This window comes from Oncorhynchus clarkii, chromosome 13 (genome assembly GCF_045791955.1).
Source record: "Oncorhynchus clarkii lewisi isolate Uvic-CL-2024 chromosome 13, UVic_Ocla_1.0, whole genome shotgun sequence".
Classification (NCBI taxonomy): Eukaryota; Metazoa; Chordata; class Actinopteri; order Salmoniformes; family Salmonidae; genus Oncorhynchus; species Oncorhynchus clarkii.
The window spans coordinates 16,068,623-16,083,372 of record NC_092159.1 but is presented as its reverse complement, the minus strand read 5'-3'; the positions used below and the strand labels follow the sequence as shown (position 1 = coordinate 16,083,372).

Genomic DNA, 14,750 nt, shown 5'->3' with positions numbered 1-14,750 from the left:
TCGCCGTGGCGATCTCTCCGTGGGTCTACATGTACATTAAGAGGAGCAAGACTATCAACAACCCTGGCAGTGTCTGATATGGCACCCTATTTCCTACAGTGCATTCGGAAAGTATTCAGACCCCTTGACTTTTTCCAAATTGTGTTACATTACAGCCTTATTCTAAAATGGATTAAATAAATAACAAATCCTCAGCAATCTACACACACTACCCCATACTGACAAAGCGAAAACAGGTTTTGATTTTTTTGCAAATGTATTGAAAATGAAATACCTTATTTACATAAGTATTCAGACGCTTTGCTATGAGACTCGAAATTGAGCTCCGGTGCATCCTGTATCCATTGATCATTGTTGAGCTGTTTCTACAACTTGATTGGACTCCACCTGTGGTAAATTATATTAATTGGACATGATTTGGAAAGGCACACATCTCTCTCTAAAGTCCCACAGTTGAGTGGGTGTCAGAGCAAAAAAACAAGCCATGAGTTTGTAGGAATTGTCTATAGAGCTCAGAGTTAGGATTGTTTTGAGGCACAGCTCTGGGGAAGCATACCAAAACATTTCTGCAGCATTGAAGGTCCTCAAAAATAAAGTGGCCTCCATCATTCTTAAATGGAAGAAGTTTGAAACCAGAAAGGCTCTTCCTAGAGCTGGCCAAACTGAGCTATGGGGGAGAAGGCCCTTTGTCAGGGAGGTGACCAAGAACCCGATGGTCACTCTGACAGAGCTCCAGAGTTCCTCTGTGGAGATCGGAGAACCTTCCAGAAGGACAACCATCTCTGCAGCACTTCACCAATCTGGCCTTTATGGTAAATTGTCCAGTTGGAAGCCACTCCTTAGTAAAAGGTACATGACAGCCCGCTTGGAGTTTGCCAAAAGGCTCCTAAAGGACTCTCGGACCATGAGCAACAAGATTCTACCAAGATTGAACTCTCCTGGCCTGAATGCCAAGCGGTAGGAACTGGGAGACTAATCAGGATTGAGGGAAAGATGAACAGAGATCCTTGATGAAAACCTGCTCCAGGGCACTCAGGATCTCAGACTAGGGCAAAGGTTTACCTTCCAACAGGACAACAACCCTAAGTACACAGCCAGGACAACGCAAGAGTGGCTTTGGGACAAGTCTCAATGTCCTTGAGTGGCCCAGCCAGAGCCCTGACTTGAACCCCGATCTAAACATCTCTGGAGAGACTTGAAAATAGCTGTGCAGCGACGCTCCCCATCCAACCTCACAGAGCTTGAGAGGATCTGCAGAGGAATGGGAGATACTTTCCAAATACAGGTGTGCTAAGCTTGTAGCATCATACCCAAGAAGACTCGAGGCTGTAATCACTGCCAAAGGTGCTTCAACAAGATACTGAGTAAAGAGTCTGCAAAAATGTATAAAAAAACAGTTTTTGCTTTGTCATTATGGTGTATTGTGTGTAGAGTGGTTAAGGGGAAAAACAATATAATCCAGTCCGAATGCACTGTATGTAGTGCAGGACTTTTGACCAGACACAGCCTTGCCTGTCTGCTACATGATAAGTCTTAGATAATAGTCTTAAGGAGTCTACACTTTCTTAAGTGTCTTAACAGGGTTATCTACAATCAGTCTCTGACAATTCTGTGAAATCTTGGCTCTCATCTCTCCTGGGAAGACTCGCATTCCTTCACAAAGGCTTAGAAATTTGCCCTGCCTGCTCTTTGAAGTTTGAAGGGAAGAGAGATGGGAAGTTCTCATGCGATTTGGGTTTTGTGTAAAAAGTTTCAGCTGGTGAGGATGATTAGGATGACGATTTGAAATTTTGTTTTTTCAATGCCATTGTCATAAGGGGAATTTATATACACCTCTTATATGAAATGTTCTGTTTGACGGTGATTTGATGACAGGTCTTGGCTTTCTCTCTGGTGAACTCGTGATTGGGATGAGACTAGAGTGACCTTGGAATTTTCCCTTTAAACCAATTGTAATTTGGGAGACTCCCTCTCTGTCTCGCTCTCTGTATTGTATTTATCTCGCTTTGCAGTAGGAAATAGGGTGCCATTTCAGATTGGCCCCTACTGTTTGGCGTTCCCCCTTGAGGTTCTACTCCCTGGCTCAGAGTTACATTTGGTGTCTGTTGTGTTTGAATCTGTTTTGAGCGTGTTTGGAAATGCTGCACAACCCTGGATTCCCCTCCTCTCCCTCTCTCCCCTCTGTGCCTTAATTAGGAAGAAAGGGGAACAGACAGCATTTTGCTGTGTGTGGAATGGAACCTAGCCCACTGCCAAGTCATGTCCAAAATGAGGAATAGCATCCTAGCGCTTGGTTCTTTCCAGCCTGAGCAAAGCCATACAGGCTAGCCTGGCTAGTGTAGCCTAGTGTAGCACATGCCCAGTAGGACCAGGGATGGGAATGATGGCCAGTACGGAGAGATTTCAATCTTTGAGGAGTTACGCTAAATGACACAACATACGAGCCATGGGCTTTCTATTAGCAGATAAGGATAATGCACAGGGGGATTAACTAACCCTCTCTGCTGCTCTATTTCTTTCTCGCTCTCCTTCTGCTTTCTCTCCCTCCAATCCCCCCCTCCCGCTGTTTCACATAGGTCATGTTTAGATTGCACTGGGCTCCAAATACTTTAACTTGATAATTGAACTAATAATATCCAAATGGTCTTTTTCTCCTTAACAGCATTCCCCAGACTCCAGACACACACAAGCACATACACACCCTGTCTAGCGTTTTAAAGGGGGATACTGTTTCGTTATATCCCTACATGGACCTTTAGTATTTTCCTAGGATTTGTGACGTAGTCTATTTTTTGGGATCACATATCGGGAATTGATAGTCATCGTATTGCTTAACACGTCAGGTGATATTTATTTTTCAAAATCAAAGTTTTTTTATTTTATTTATTTTTTGTCTTGCTTTCATGTTTTAGGCAAGGGAAAGCCCGACCAATTTCTCACTTGAGCAGATGATTCAACTTGTACAAAGGTTCAACGCATATGGCTGTACAAAGATGTGAACGCTTGGTTAATTTCTCTGGAGTAATAAAGTGTATGTTTCATACGACCGGCTGTGTGTGATCTGAGGACTGCACTGTACATCGAGACAGGAAACAACAGAACGTCATCATCGCTCAGTTATTACCCAGGAGCACCACTACCGAAATACAGGAAGAGTTATTAAAATGAAATACTGTCCAAATGAACAGGTAGCAGATAAACATACCCATACTGTATATGATTTACACAAGTTTAGAAATGATTAATAGATATATCATGCTAAAGCAACTTAACGTGCAGTGAGTATGTTTTTGAATTTGTGGCTCTAGTGGGAATTTGAACCCACAACCTTGGCGTTCCAAGCGCCATGCTCTTACCAGGACCAGAAAAACACATCTTGATAAACCAATCCAATTGTCTTACTATATGGTGTACTGATGTCAGATGCCTGTCTTCATACTGCATGTGTGCATGTATGAGCAACTCTTTCCTGACATCAGGATTTTAATTTTTTCTGCAGATCGTGAGGACCAGTCCATTCTTTGCACGTGAGTAAAATGTTTATTTGTTACATTTGACACTTTACACTATCCACTACACTTCACACTATACAGTACATTTTATCTTAAAATACACCTTGTTGTTTTTCTCCCCACATCATTTTTCCTAGACGTCACAGGGGGGGTGGGGTGTTGAAGATGTAACAGTTATGTAACCCATGGGTTACATAAACACACACTGTGTCTGAAATGGCATCCTATTCCCTATGGGCCCTATGTGCCCTGGTCAAAAGTAGTGCACTACATAAGGAATAAGGAGCCATTTCACAGCCACAGTTAAACAAATGAGATACCTCTAACATCAACATTACCTTTTTCCAGCCTGCTACTGCACTACCCTAACACACTGGTCTGTCTGGTGGGAATGAACACTTTGGGGGACAACTATGGTGACATGTCTGATTGGTTTGACAATAAGGATGACAGGAAGTTCCGTGGGTATTTTGGTGAATCTTAGCTGAAATGCTCATGTCATACAGATGTAGGATTTTAATTTGAAACAGTTTGCTATGTGGCTTATAATAAACATTTATGATACGTTTTGTTTATGGCAAATAAAGTCTGACATTTCTGAAGTGGAAATTACAAACTTTAGAAGCTGTTTGAAAACTCAAATACACTACAAGTTAGCATTTCCTGCTGTGCATAAACAATGCTAAGCAACAAAATAGTGATCAAATTAAGATCCTGTTGTGGGAACCGTTATCCAGGGAGTTGTGGGGTTAGAGCACTTCTCTTCTCTTTTCTTCTCTCCTTTCTCCTCTCCTCCCCTCTGTCCTCTCAGAGACAGGAAGTGTGCCCTGTCCTGATTATAAAGACAGATTATTTTTTGTTTGGGCTCCATTTTGTTTGTTTACTTATTGCAGAGCAATTATTGAGAATCTCTCTGGGACTCTGGGAGAGAATTGGAATCTCTTGTCTCATTCTAGTTACTATATAGACTAGGCGTTGTCAGGCCACACATTCAGGAACATCTTTGGGCCCTAGTTCTAGGGGTTTTAGCTAGTCGGGTCTACTACACAAAACAAAACCCAATACACTTCAGCACCTCTTGGCATGTTTGTCTCGTGCCTAGTTACAGTAAGCCCTACTCTACAGTAAGTCAGAGCACCTTTCCTGTCGAGCCTCCAGTGTACCCAGTAGAGGAAATGGGAGGGTCCCTGTCTAAAGTAGACTGCCCTGGAGCTCCGGGCTCCTTCTATTCTAAACCAATTGATGCCAGGATGCAGCATTCTCTGATCAAATCGACTCACTTCCTGAAGTTTTGCCTGAACAATTTACCAGAGGAGGCTTATTTGGAGAACTGGGGTTTAATTTTCCTGTTTGTAGTCAGGGAATGGGAGGTCGGTGATGCAGTAGGGTTGTGGATGGAAGCAGGGAAGTTTGGAGCTATAGGGTTTCAAAATTCCAGAAGTGTTCCTAATGTTTCCCCCATGTTTCCTGGAATCAGTAAGGAAATATCAGAGGGGACATCTTCCAACAGGGAATTCTGAAAAACCTGGGAGCTTTTGGAAAAATAATTCACCTCTAGTTGGGTCAACTAGGTATCAGCTAGGTATAAGCATGCTCTCTATCCATATATAGACGAAACATACGCTACGGGGAATGCCATGTATGACATGCTCCCTGAGTGTGTATGAAATGACACTGATGTATTGTTAAAAACATATGAACCAGGGACCGACTGTGTTGTCGCCATAGCAGACAGGGGTTTGACCTGGTGACGATGGCATTACTTTGTATATTGATAAACATGACATAGCACACGTCATGGCATACATAGTCAACATACAGATGTTGGATCTTAATTTGATCACCCTGGTACAGGATCATTTTTCTACAATACAGGAAATGTAAAGGTTGTAGTGTTTTTTTTTTTTTTTTTTTTTGGTTTAAAAAGTTCTGAAGTTTGTAATTTACACTTTGACATTTCAAACTTGATTTTCCCATATGAAAAAAGACAGTATTTTAGTAAATGTCCATTAGTTATAATCCACATAATAATCACATTTCCTGTTGCTGCTGGAAAATTTTACCGCTGTAGAAAACTGTCTCAAATTAAGATCCCACATCTGTATGGTGGCAAACAATTTACTGGACCGTCATCTTTTGAAGTCTAGAGATTTGAATTGCATTTATGACAATGTAATAGCATTTATGAGGGCGCTGTTTATAACAGCATTGTGTAGGCTTTGTGACAGACTCCTCTTATAAATGGTTTTGTAAGATGTAAGTGTGAACATAGACAAAACATGAGCTAATGGACTGCTGTCAGGGTGTGATATGTTGACAATAACATGTTATACACAGACGCACACTGCATTTTCCCATTCCATTGCTGAATTTCTCCTCACAATCCTTAGTTACAACCAAAATAAGAATGCATAGGAAGTAGCCACATAGCTCACTAAATCCTTGCTTGGGGTCTTGACATCTAATTTATATGGGGTCATCTCTTTCTCTTTACAATAATTGGAGTGTGATAAGAGACCGAGCATCATTTCCAAAAGAGAACCAGACCAGGGTTCAAATGCTAATCAAACTCTTTCAAATACTTTGAGCGGTTGCTCTATTCTGCCTGGAGTGCCAGATGGGCGGAGGTTTACTGTTTTGGAATGTCCAATAATCCAGGCAAGCTCAATCAAGCACAGACAAAGTATTTGAAATTATTTTGAATAGCATTTGAACCTAGGTTTGGAATGAAAAGGGCCAAAGCCCAGGATGCTGACCAGCCATCCAGACCAGTGATCCACGGTGGCCACCCTGACCCTGGGATGGTTTAAGACAAACTGTGTTAGAAGAGGAATCCCCTCACTTAGATATACAGAATGTGAGGTCTCTGTCTCAGGGCCTATAGGTCTCGGAGGATATTTTCAAGGATTATGGAGTTCTGTGTTTTTACAATGTGTTGAGGCCTGGGTAGTGTGGTTCTAGACCTGGTGTAAGGAGTGATGCTGTAAGTGGTGTGTGAGTTGAGGTCTGTGTGTTGATGCACAGAGTTGGTGTAGTGTGATTTTAGGTTTTTGTATGACAGTTAATGTTGGGCCTGATGTGAGTCTTGGTCTGTTGTATTTCGGTGAGCTATGAATGTTATGACAACATTCATGACGAATGTAGGTCTTCGTAGGAGAGTGTGAATCCGACCTGATGTACAGTATATGCTGTAGTATGAGGTTACGACCTTGTATAGTGTGAGTGACATAGTGAGATGAGGTACAGATGTAGGATCTTAATTTGATCACACTTTTATTGTTGAGAATTTTCCTGCACCTCAGGAAAGGCAGATGAGCTTCGTGATTGACATAAATTCACTGAAAACCCACACTAACACTGTTGTATTAACAGTATTGCACTTTTCATGTAGTCTACTTTTGTGTCAGCTAATAGCCTAACCACTGATCAAGCAACATTATGGACTAAACGTTAAAATGATTATTTTGCTATGACAATATACGTCAAATTAAGAGCTTACATCTTTATGGTGGATACTGGATAGATTCCTGTCGGCCCCATGACAGACAGCCTCTGGTGGGTCTTACAAACACCTCTCCTTTTATGGAGTTGTTGGAGCCAGCTGGACGCTAGGCTGGGATCATTCAGACAGCAGCATTGTGGTTGGCGTCTCCAGTCTCCAGCATCTAGAGATCAAAGGCCAATAAACTACTCTCCCTCATCCTTCTGTAGTTTCCGACCTCTGTTAAATATGTCCAATACCCACCCTTGGCCTTCTGGTTTAGAGCTGTAGGATATGTCTGTCTTAAGTCTCAAATACACTGGATTAGGGATTGTTTTACCTGGATCTGCCCTCCATGTACATGGGTCTTTCCAGGTTATCAGACCTTTCCTTGACCCCCTGGTCTGGTAGTGGGTCAGTCTGACCCTTTAGTTTCCTTTCATCATGGTATAAAGGAGTAGGGTAGGGCTAATCTTTGTTAGAGAAACACAGGAAGAGGTTTGATGGCATTACATTACTTTGGACAATGACAATAACATTGTGCTTGGGAGTTGATGTTATTTCACTCAGTCACTCACGTGGTTCACGGTTTAATTAAAGTGCGTTATTCAACTGTGAACAACCTGTCAGTTCTGTTTTCTCTCTCTCACCCTCTGTTTTTCTATCTCAAACTCTTTCTTTCACTCTCTCTCTCCCCCCCACCCTCTCTCTGTTTCTCTCTCTCTCTCTAACCCGTGTCTCCTGCTCTCCAGTGGGGAGTCTGGTGCGGGTAAGACAGAGAACACCAAGAAGGTCATCCAGTATCTGGCTCTAGTGGCCTCTTCTCACAAAGGCAAGAAGGACACCAGTGCTGTAAGTATACTTACAACTGCAACGTTTTTTGTATCGTTTTTGCCGTCAATGACAAGTGGCTATTGTGTGTCAAAAGTGGGGACCTCCCCAAGCCGGTTTCCATGCTCTAAGGGAGACTTGGCCAATGTGTGAGGAAACTGCCCCATTGAATGATAATTCTGTACCGCAATTTCCTCCAAATAGACACAGCCAGGAGCATTTGTCCACGTGAGTAAAAAAGGGAATGACCCAAGTGTGTTTTGCGTGTGGTGGTGTATGCGTGTTTTCTCATAGAATTAAGGATTGCATGTGAGAGTTGCTCACTGACAGGTTTTTTGTAGTAACAAATATATTTCTGACAAGATCCCCCTCCTATCAAGTTCCCCAACTCCTTTGTTGTTGAGCTCAAAATGTACTATAACATGAGCAATATCATCCCATATCCCCATTGTTTAACAGTGTGCTCATAACGTCCCGATATTACCAGTTATGGACCTCACAACTAAAAACTGCATGATAGTGATGTTTTTAATTAACATGCAGCCCTCTCATCCAAATACAAAATGGTAGATAATATGTCAGATTTACTTTATATTCCCCCTGAGTTTGGTTGTTATTGTTATGTCGTCCATGGTTTTCCAAACACACTCTTTCACTGCCTGGGGTTGGAGCCCGGCATTGAAATGGTTAACCACCACCACAGATCATCACAGATCAACAGAGCACAGTGTGAGCATGTCCATCTACCTTTTCCTGTCTATCAAACGACATCATGTCCTGTCACCGAACCCCCTACCTCATCCCCTAATCCTAACATCCACCACCCGCCATTTTGTCCTGTGGGCGTTGTGGCGGCTTCTTGCTCCTCCGTTACACAGTAGTTGTTCTACCACTTTTGATGATTTGCACTAGTGTGGAGTTTCAGACACCATGTGACCTACACGTGACCTTGTGATCTCTGACCTTTGACCTTTTCATCACAACAACAGCCAGGTCTCTCTTCGCCCCTGATTTTAAAAAATTTGCATTTTCAGACAGCTCTCTGTCAGAATCATGCCTGAGTGAGATTCAAATAGTTGGGGGGTACGGATTGGGGGGGGGGGGGGTCAAGGGTCAAAATGTTTTCTTTGCCATTACCCCTCAAGACCTTCAGGAGATGCAGTGAAGCCCAATCATAATTTCATTGTCCAGCCTTCTCTACTACCCACTGGGCACATTGGTTGAATCAACGCCATTTCCACGTCATTTCAATTAAATTACATTGAACCAATGTGGAATAGACGTTGAATTGACGTCTGCCCAGTGGGTACTTAGTATGAAGCGGTGTATTGGCCATGCATTCTAAGTAGTATGCTAGTGTGGAGATTAGAATGTAATTCATTTTTTAGAAGCCTACCACCAGCAGTGAACTTAATACATCTGCTTTAGAACTAGAATGTGTCTCTCTTCTCCTCCCTCCTTCCTCCTCTCCTCCTTTATCTCTCCATTTCAACAGCCTATTAATGACTGATCCTTCCTGTCATCTGTCATTTCCCCTCGCTGTTTCTTTGTTTTTCTGTCTCTCTTCTCTCTCTTTCTCTGTGGCTGTCTGAAGCGAGCAGGGCCTTTTCCCTGCTGACATGTAAAGTATCTGGTTGCTACTCTCTCTTCACTCAAGTACCAGTAACTCATTCGGTTTCAGAACTTGGGTGAGGTTTATCTTTATCTTACTGGGAATTTGTCAATAAGAAGATTTGGCTGATGTGTTATCATCAAGTAGTTTTCTCATAGATCTAGATCTGAAAGGCATGTGACGGACACCTCTGAACTCCAGTCAAATCATTTACCTCATTTACATTCATTTGCCCTGTGGTTTTGCACAACATTGTCCTGGTTTCAACTCTCCAGTCTAAAAACGCCCATTAAAAAAAAACGGTGTAAGGACCACAACAAGCTATCATTCTCGGCTAGTCAAGATGGGAGAGGTTAAACCATCCACTGCTCCCCCCTCCCCCTTAAGCCAGAGGAGCATTGTTACGTATGTTTGTGTGCACATTTCCGTGTGTGTGTTTGTCAGGGGTATGCCTGCCTCTGACCCACCCAGCCAGTAAGCTAACACAAGCCCTTTGATCAAACTGCATATTATCAGATCTGTACAAAGCCTAGAGAAATGCAAAATATTTGATTTCTAGGAAGCACCTTTTCTATAGAAATAACAATCCTGTCATGTCTGCGGACCTGTCATCTCGCCACCCTCTGCGCTGGCCCCTCTCCAGACCAGCAATACTCTGAATCTACCACCTCCAGACAGCAACACTCTGAATCTACCACCTCCAGCCACTCCCTCGTCACATCCTTCCCCTGGCCCAGCCAGCGAACACTCTAGTGGGCCTCATTTGAACAATCAGGCCCTGGTTGTCTCAGTTTGAGGCAGATTGGTAGTGAAATAAGTCAGTTGGTAGGACACGTGTCCTCAGTGCATAGAGACGAATAGGGGATTAGATGTTCTGGAGTTGTAGGTGCTGTCCGCTCAGTTATAATGCTATTAGGCCCAGTCACGGTGTAGATATACACAGTGTAGAGATGATGATATAGGAGTCCAAACTGTTGAAAACAACTGGATTTTATTTTTTAGGATATATCTTTAGAAAATGTTATTTTTTTCAATTGACTTTCATAGGGCTTGTGCTGCTGTTCCAGCCTTTTATTTGACTACTCTATTCACAAACAAATAATGTCACAGATTTAGTTTAATGTTTGTCGTTACGTTGTTTTGTCCAGGGGGAGCTGGAAAAGCAGCTTCTGCAGGCTAACCCCATCCTGGAGGCCTTCGGGAACGCCAAGACCATCAAAAATGACAACTCTTCACGATTTGTGAGTTCACCTTTCGCAGACGCAGACGCGTAGGCCTGGAGTATTTGAGGCGGGCCACAGAGTAGTGTCCTTTTCATTCATCAATTCATTAATTCAAGCTCTTGATTTGTGTAATTTGTATAGTGACCCATATGTCGTCTTGTGTTATGTAACAGTCATCTGATTGGATGTATACGGTACCTCGTTGTGTAACATATGACCTACTGTAATCCTGGTGTGCCTGTTCCCTTTAGGGTAAATTCATCCGCATCAACTTTGATGTGACTGGCTACATCGTCGGAGCCAACATTGAAACCTGTATCCTGACACAGTGTTAGACACTAACTCTAAACGGGGGGATCCAGGTTAAGAAAAGCTGTTCTTTGTGTTCACTACCCTGGGAAAACGGCTACAAAAGCTCCTGGGACTCCTGTGTTTGAACAGTAAACATGAACCCAGACCCAAACCTGCGGTATTGGACTGTTGACACATTCCTGTTAGAAGTGTCATGGGTTCTCCTGTGACCGACGGTAAACACTGGGGAGGTCGTTGGCATCTGCACAATGACAGAGTCTAAAAAGTGCTGTCACTCAAAACTCTGAGTTCCCATGGAATGGAATGATGAGAAATGTTTAGGTTGGAATGATGTATTTGGGTCATGTTGTTTAAAGATGTTTTGGCGCAGAGCCCTGTTTGTAAAGGTTCATACATACTGTAGGTACAGGGTGCTGAACCGTCCATGTTATCACATACAGGTTGCCAAGAACGTGTCAGAAATTGAGATGATGAAGCTCCAGTGTCATATAATGTATATTCTGTGTATAGTTCACCGTGTATGTTCACTGTAAGATGACAAAGTAGACAAGCTTGTTTGTAAATGCGTTTCTTTAGGCTGTTTTCCTCTCAGGCATAAACTTGAAACTCCATCCAGAGCATTAGAATGTATATCCTTAACGGCTGTTCTCAGACCTGCTGGAGAAGTCTCGTTGTATCAGACAGGCCAAAACCGAGAGAGCCTTCCACATCTTCTACTACATGGTGGCTGGGGTCAAGGACAAGCTACGCGGTAAGATCTGGGTTGTGTTCCCTATTCCCTAGGTAGTGCATTACATTTGACCAGGGTCCATAGGGCGCTCTGTATTGAATAGGGTGCCATTTTAGATTTAGATCAGGGTTCCTGATCAACCTGATGATTGTCATGGTGGAGGAGAGTAGGAGATTTAATCTTTACTGCAGGACAGGCAGTTGTGGAAGTCCCACTTTTCATCCCATTGACCGCAGACAACCAGAAGCAGAATCATTCTGTACACAATCAAATAGGATTATTTCTTGATAATGCAGAGCTAGAATTTCTAGAACTCTCCACTCCATCCATGAAAACCCTCGACCGCTGTTCTTCCAGATGCACTCCTGTACGTGATTGAATGTAGAGCTAGAATTTCTAGAACTGTCAAAATTGAACACACTGAATCATTGTCATTCCAGAGGAGCTTCTGCTGGAGAACTTCAGCGCCTACCGTTTCCTGATTGCGGGCCATGTCTCGATCTCGGGCCAGCAGGACGACGAGATGTACGAGGAGACCATGGAGGCCATGAACATCATGGGTATCACTGAGGAAGAGAGGACAGGTACTGTATCAATCAATAAATGAATCCATTTATCAAATCACAAAAAGTCCTACATGTGGCCATGAACATCATGGGCCTCACCGAGAACAAGAAGATGGGTAGTTTATCTATCAATCAACCAATTCGTTAATTGAATCAACTAATAAATTAAATGATACATCAATCAATTATTCAATCACCTTAACAAGTCCTGCATGAGACCATGCATAGCATGGGCCTCACTGAGGATGAGGGGATAGGTAGGCTACAGCACAGGGCCATTCTATTCAATCACAACAAACCCTTCATTACTAGGGCGGTTACACCATACTGTAAATATTATATAACTTTCAGGAATAACCAGGCTATGACTTGGGTCTAGGGTTTTTTTCTTCAGGATCACAAGGTCAGGATAACCCGGTGGCCCTAGATCAGCACGTCAAATACATTAGACACAGTAAACTAGGTGTGAAGATCTTAGATAGCTAATGGTGACTGACTAGCTAGGCTGACAAGGCATAGAATATGCCATTTTGATTTGTCCCTGTACTTACTGTAATTGACCTGTACTCTCTGTGCTGTCTGTGTCCCCTAGGCATCCTGAAGGTGTGCTCCACGGTGCTGCAGTTGGGGAACATAGAGTTCAAGAAGGAGAGGAACCAGGAGCAGGCCACCATGCCTGACAACACAGGTTAGATGAGGACATGAGATGGCAGATAATATATACATAACTTGTGCACTATGTTGTTGTTTGACATGGTATGTTATAGAATAGTACATGTTATACGTTGTGCTATGAATATGGTATGTATTACGCCACTTATATTAAATGTAGTACATGCTGTATGTTATTAATGTGTAGGACAATATCACATCTACTTTCTTTCTGAAATGGGTCTTTGTTTCTTACCTCTCCAGCGGCTCAGAAGGTGTGCCACCTCCAGGGCGTCAACGTGGTAGACTTCACCAGAGCCATCCTAACGCCTCGCATCAAAGTGGGCAGAGAGGTGGTGCAGAAGGCCCAGACCAAAGAGCAGGTACATGTTGCTTTGGCAGGCTGAAATTCAGACAGTCCTGCTCGTCTGTTTCCCAGACTCAGATTTTATCTCCTGGACTAAAAAACTTATTCAAAGGAGAATCTCCACTGTTTTTTTTGTCCAGGAATAGGCCATACTGCCGGGCTGAATTTGAGACAGTTTTAAACTATGTTTAGTTTTCAGTTATCCATATATTATTCTGTTTCCTCCAGGCTGACTTTGCCATCGAGGCCTTGGCCAAGGCTATGTACGAGCGTCTGTTCCGCTGGCTGCTAGCTAGGGTCAACAAGGCTCTGGACAAGACCAAACGCCAGGGAGCATCCTTCTTGGGCATCCTCGACATTGCTGGCTTTGAGATCTTTGAGGTGAGTGAGGGGATTCATATGATTGCATGGAAGGATTCATAGGGTTGTTTGTACAATATCTTGGGTAAGACTTGGGCCACATGCTATACGTCAAAGCTGAGCTATTAAGATGAAGGAAAATACTTGGGGGGCCTAGCACACAACCCTGCGGCACACCGCACTGTCTTTAGTGAAAACTCATTCTTCTTCTCTCCCTTCTCTTGCAGGATAACTCCTTTGAGCAGCTGTGCATCAACTACACCAACGAGAGGCTGCAGCAGCTGTTCAACCACACCATGTTCGTCCTGGAGCAGGAGGAGTACCAGAGGGAGGGAATTGAATGGAGCTTCATCGACTTCGGCCTGGACCTGCAGCCCTGCATTGAGCTCATTGAGAGGCCGGTGAGTGGGAACTGTAAAAAACACTCTTTAGGTGTAAAATGTATGCATTCAAGACATTAAATAGATACAGATTAAGACTAGTCCTTGACTAAATAGTATTCTCAGGTAGATTCTACATTGAAAGAGCTTTTTAGTTCAGTGCTAGGCTTAATCTGTGTCCTGGAAACCTTTCGTAGATATATTAAGAAACCAGGAAAATATTTATTTGAGTTATGTTTCCTCCACAGAACAATCCTCCTGGTATTCTGGCCCTGTTGGATGAGGAGTGCTGGTTCCCCAAAGCCACAGACGTCTCCTTCGTGGAGAAACTCATGAACACCCAGGCCAGCCACATCAAGTTCAGCAAACCAAAACAGCTGAAGAGCAAGACAGAGTTCTCTGTGCACCACTACGCTGGAAAGGTGTGTATCTATCATCTTTGTGGTGCTGTGTGGCTCAGTAAGTGGGTAAGAGGGACAAGGTTGTGGGTTCATTTCCCCAGGGATCACATACAAATACAATAAATGTGTGGTGCTTTGCCTGTAGGTGGACTACAATGCTGATAATTGGTTGACAAAGAACATGGACCCGCTCAACGACAACGTCATAGCACTGCTTAACATCTCGTCCAACACGTTTATCCAGGAGCTCTGGAAAGATGGTAAGTTCCCCTGGACTCCAGTTAGCAGTTGCCTTTTTAGCATCGAGATGGAGTCTCAAGACGG

General features: G+C 43.2%; 1 protein-coding gene across 4 annotated transcripts in view; it reads left to right on the top strand.

Moving 5' to 3' along the window:
• LOC139424497 (myosin-11-like) overlaps positions 1-14,750 on the top strand; it is a 44,028-nt gene that overhangs the window by 10,457 nt on the left and 18,821 nt on the right. For 2 of the 4 annotated variants that reach the window (XM_071176405.1, XM_071176407.1), the window contains exons 4-16: positions 3,500-3,527; positions 7,746-7,845; positions 8,029-8,052; positions 10,585-10,677; positions 10,911-10,974; positions 11,624-11,722; positions 12,142-12,285; positions 12,860-12,955; positions 13,183-13,301; positions 13,514-13,666; positions 13,873-14,046; positions 14,274-14,447; positions 14,572-14,686. In XM_071176405.1, coding sequence (XP_071032506.1) covers positions 3,500-3,527; positions 7,746-7,845; positions 8,029-8,052; positions 10,585-10,677; positions 10,911-10,974; positions 11,624-11,722; positions 12,142-12,285; positions 12,860-12,955; positions 13,183-13,301; positions 13,514-13,666; positions 13,873-14,046; positions 14,274-14,447; positions 14,572-14,686 — 1,383 coding nt within the window. The remainder of the gene's footprint in view (positions 1-3,499; positions 3,528-7,745; positions 7,846-8,028; positions 8,053-10,584; positions 10,678-10,910; positions 10,975-11,623; positions 11,723-12,141; positions 12,286-12,859; positions 12,956-13,182; positions 13,302-13,513; positions 13,667-13,872; positions 14,047-14,273; positions 14,448-14,571; positions 14,687-14,750) is intronic. The other 2 variants (XM_071176406.1, XM_071176409.1) reach the window with 1 other exon arrangement.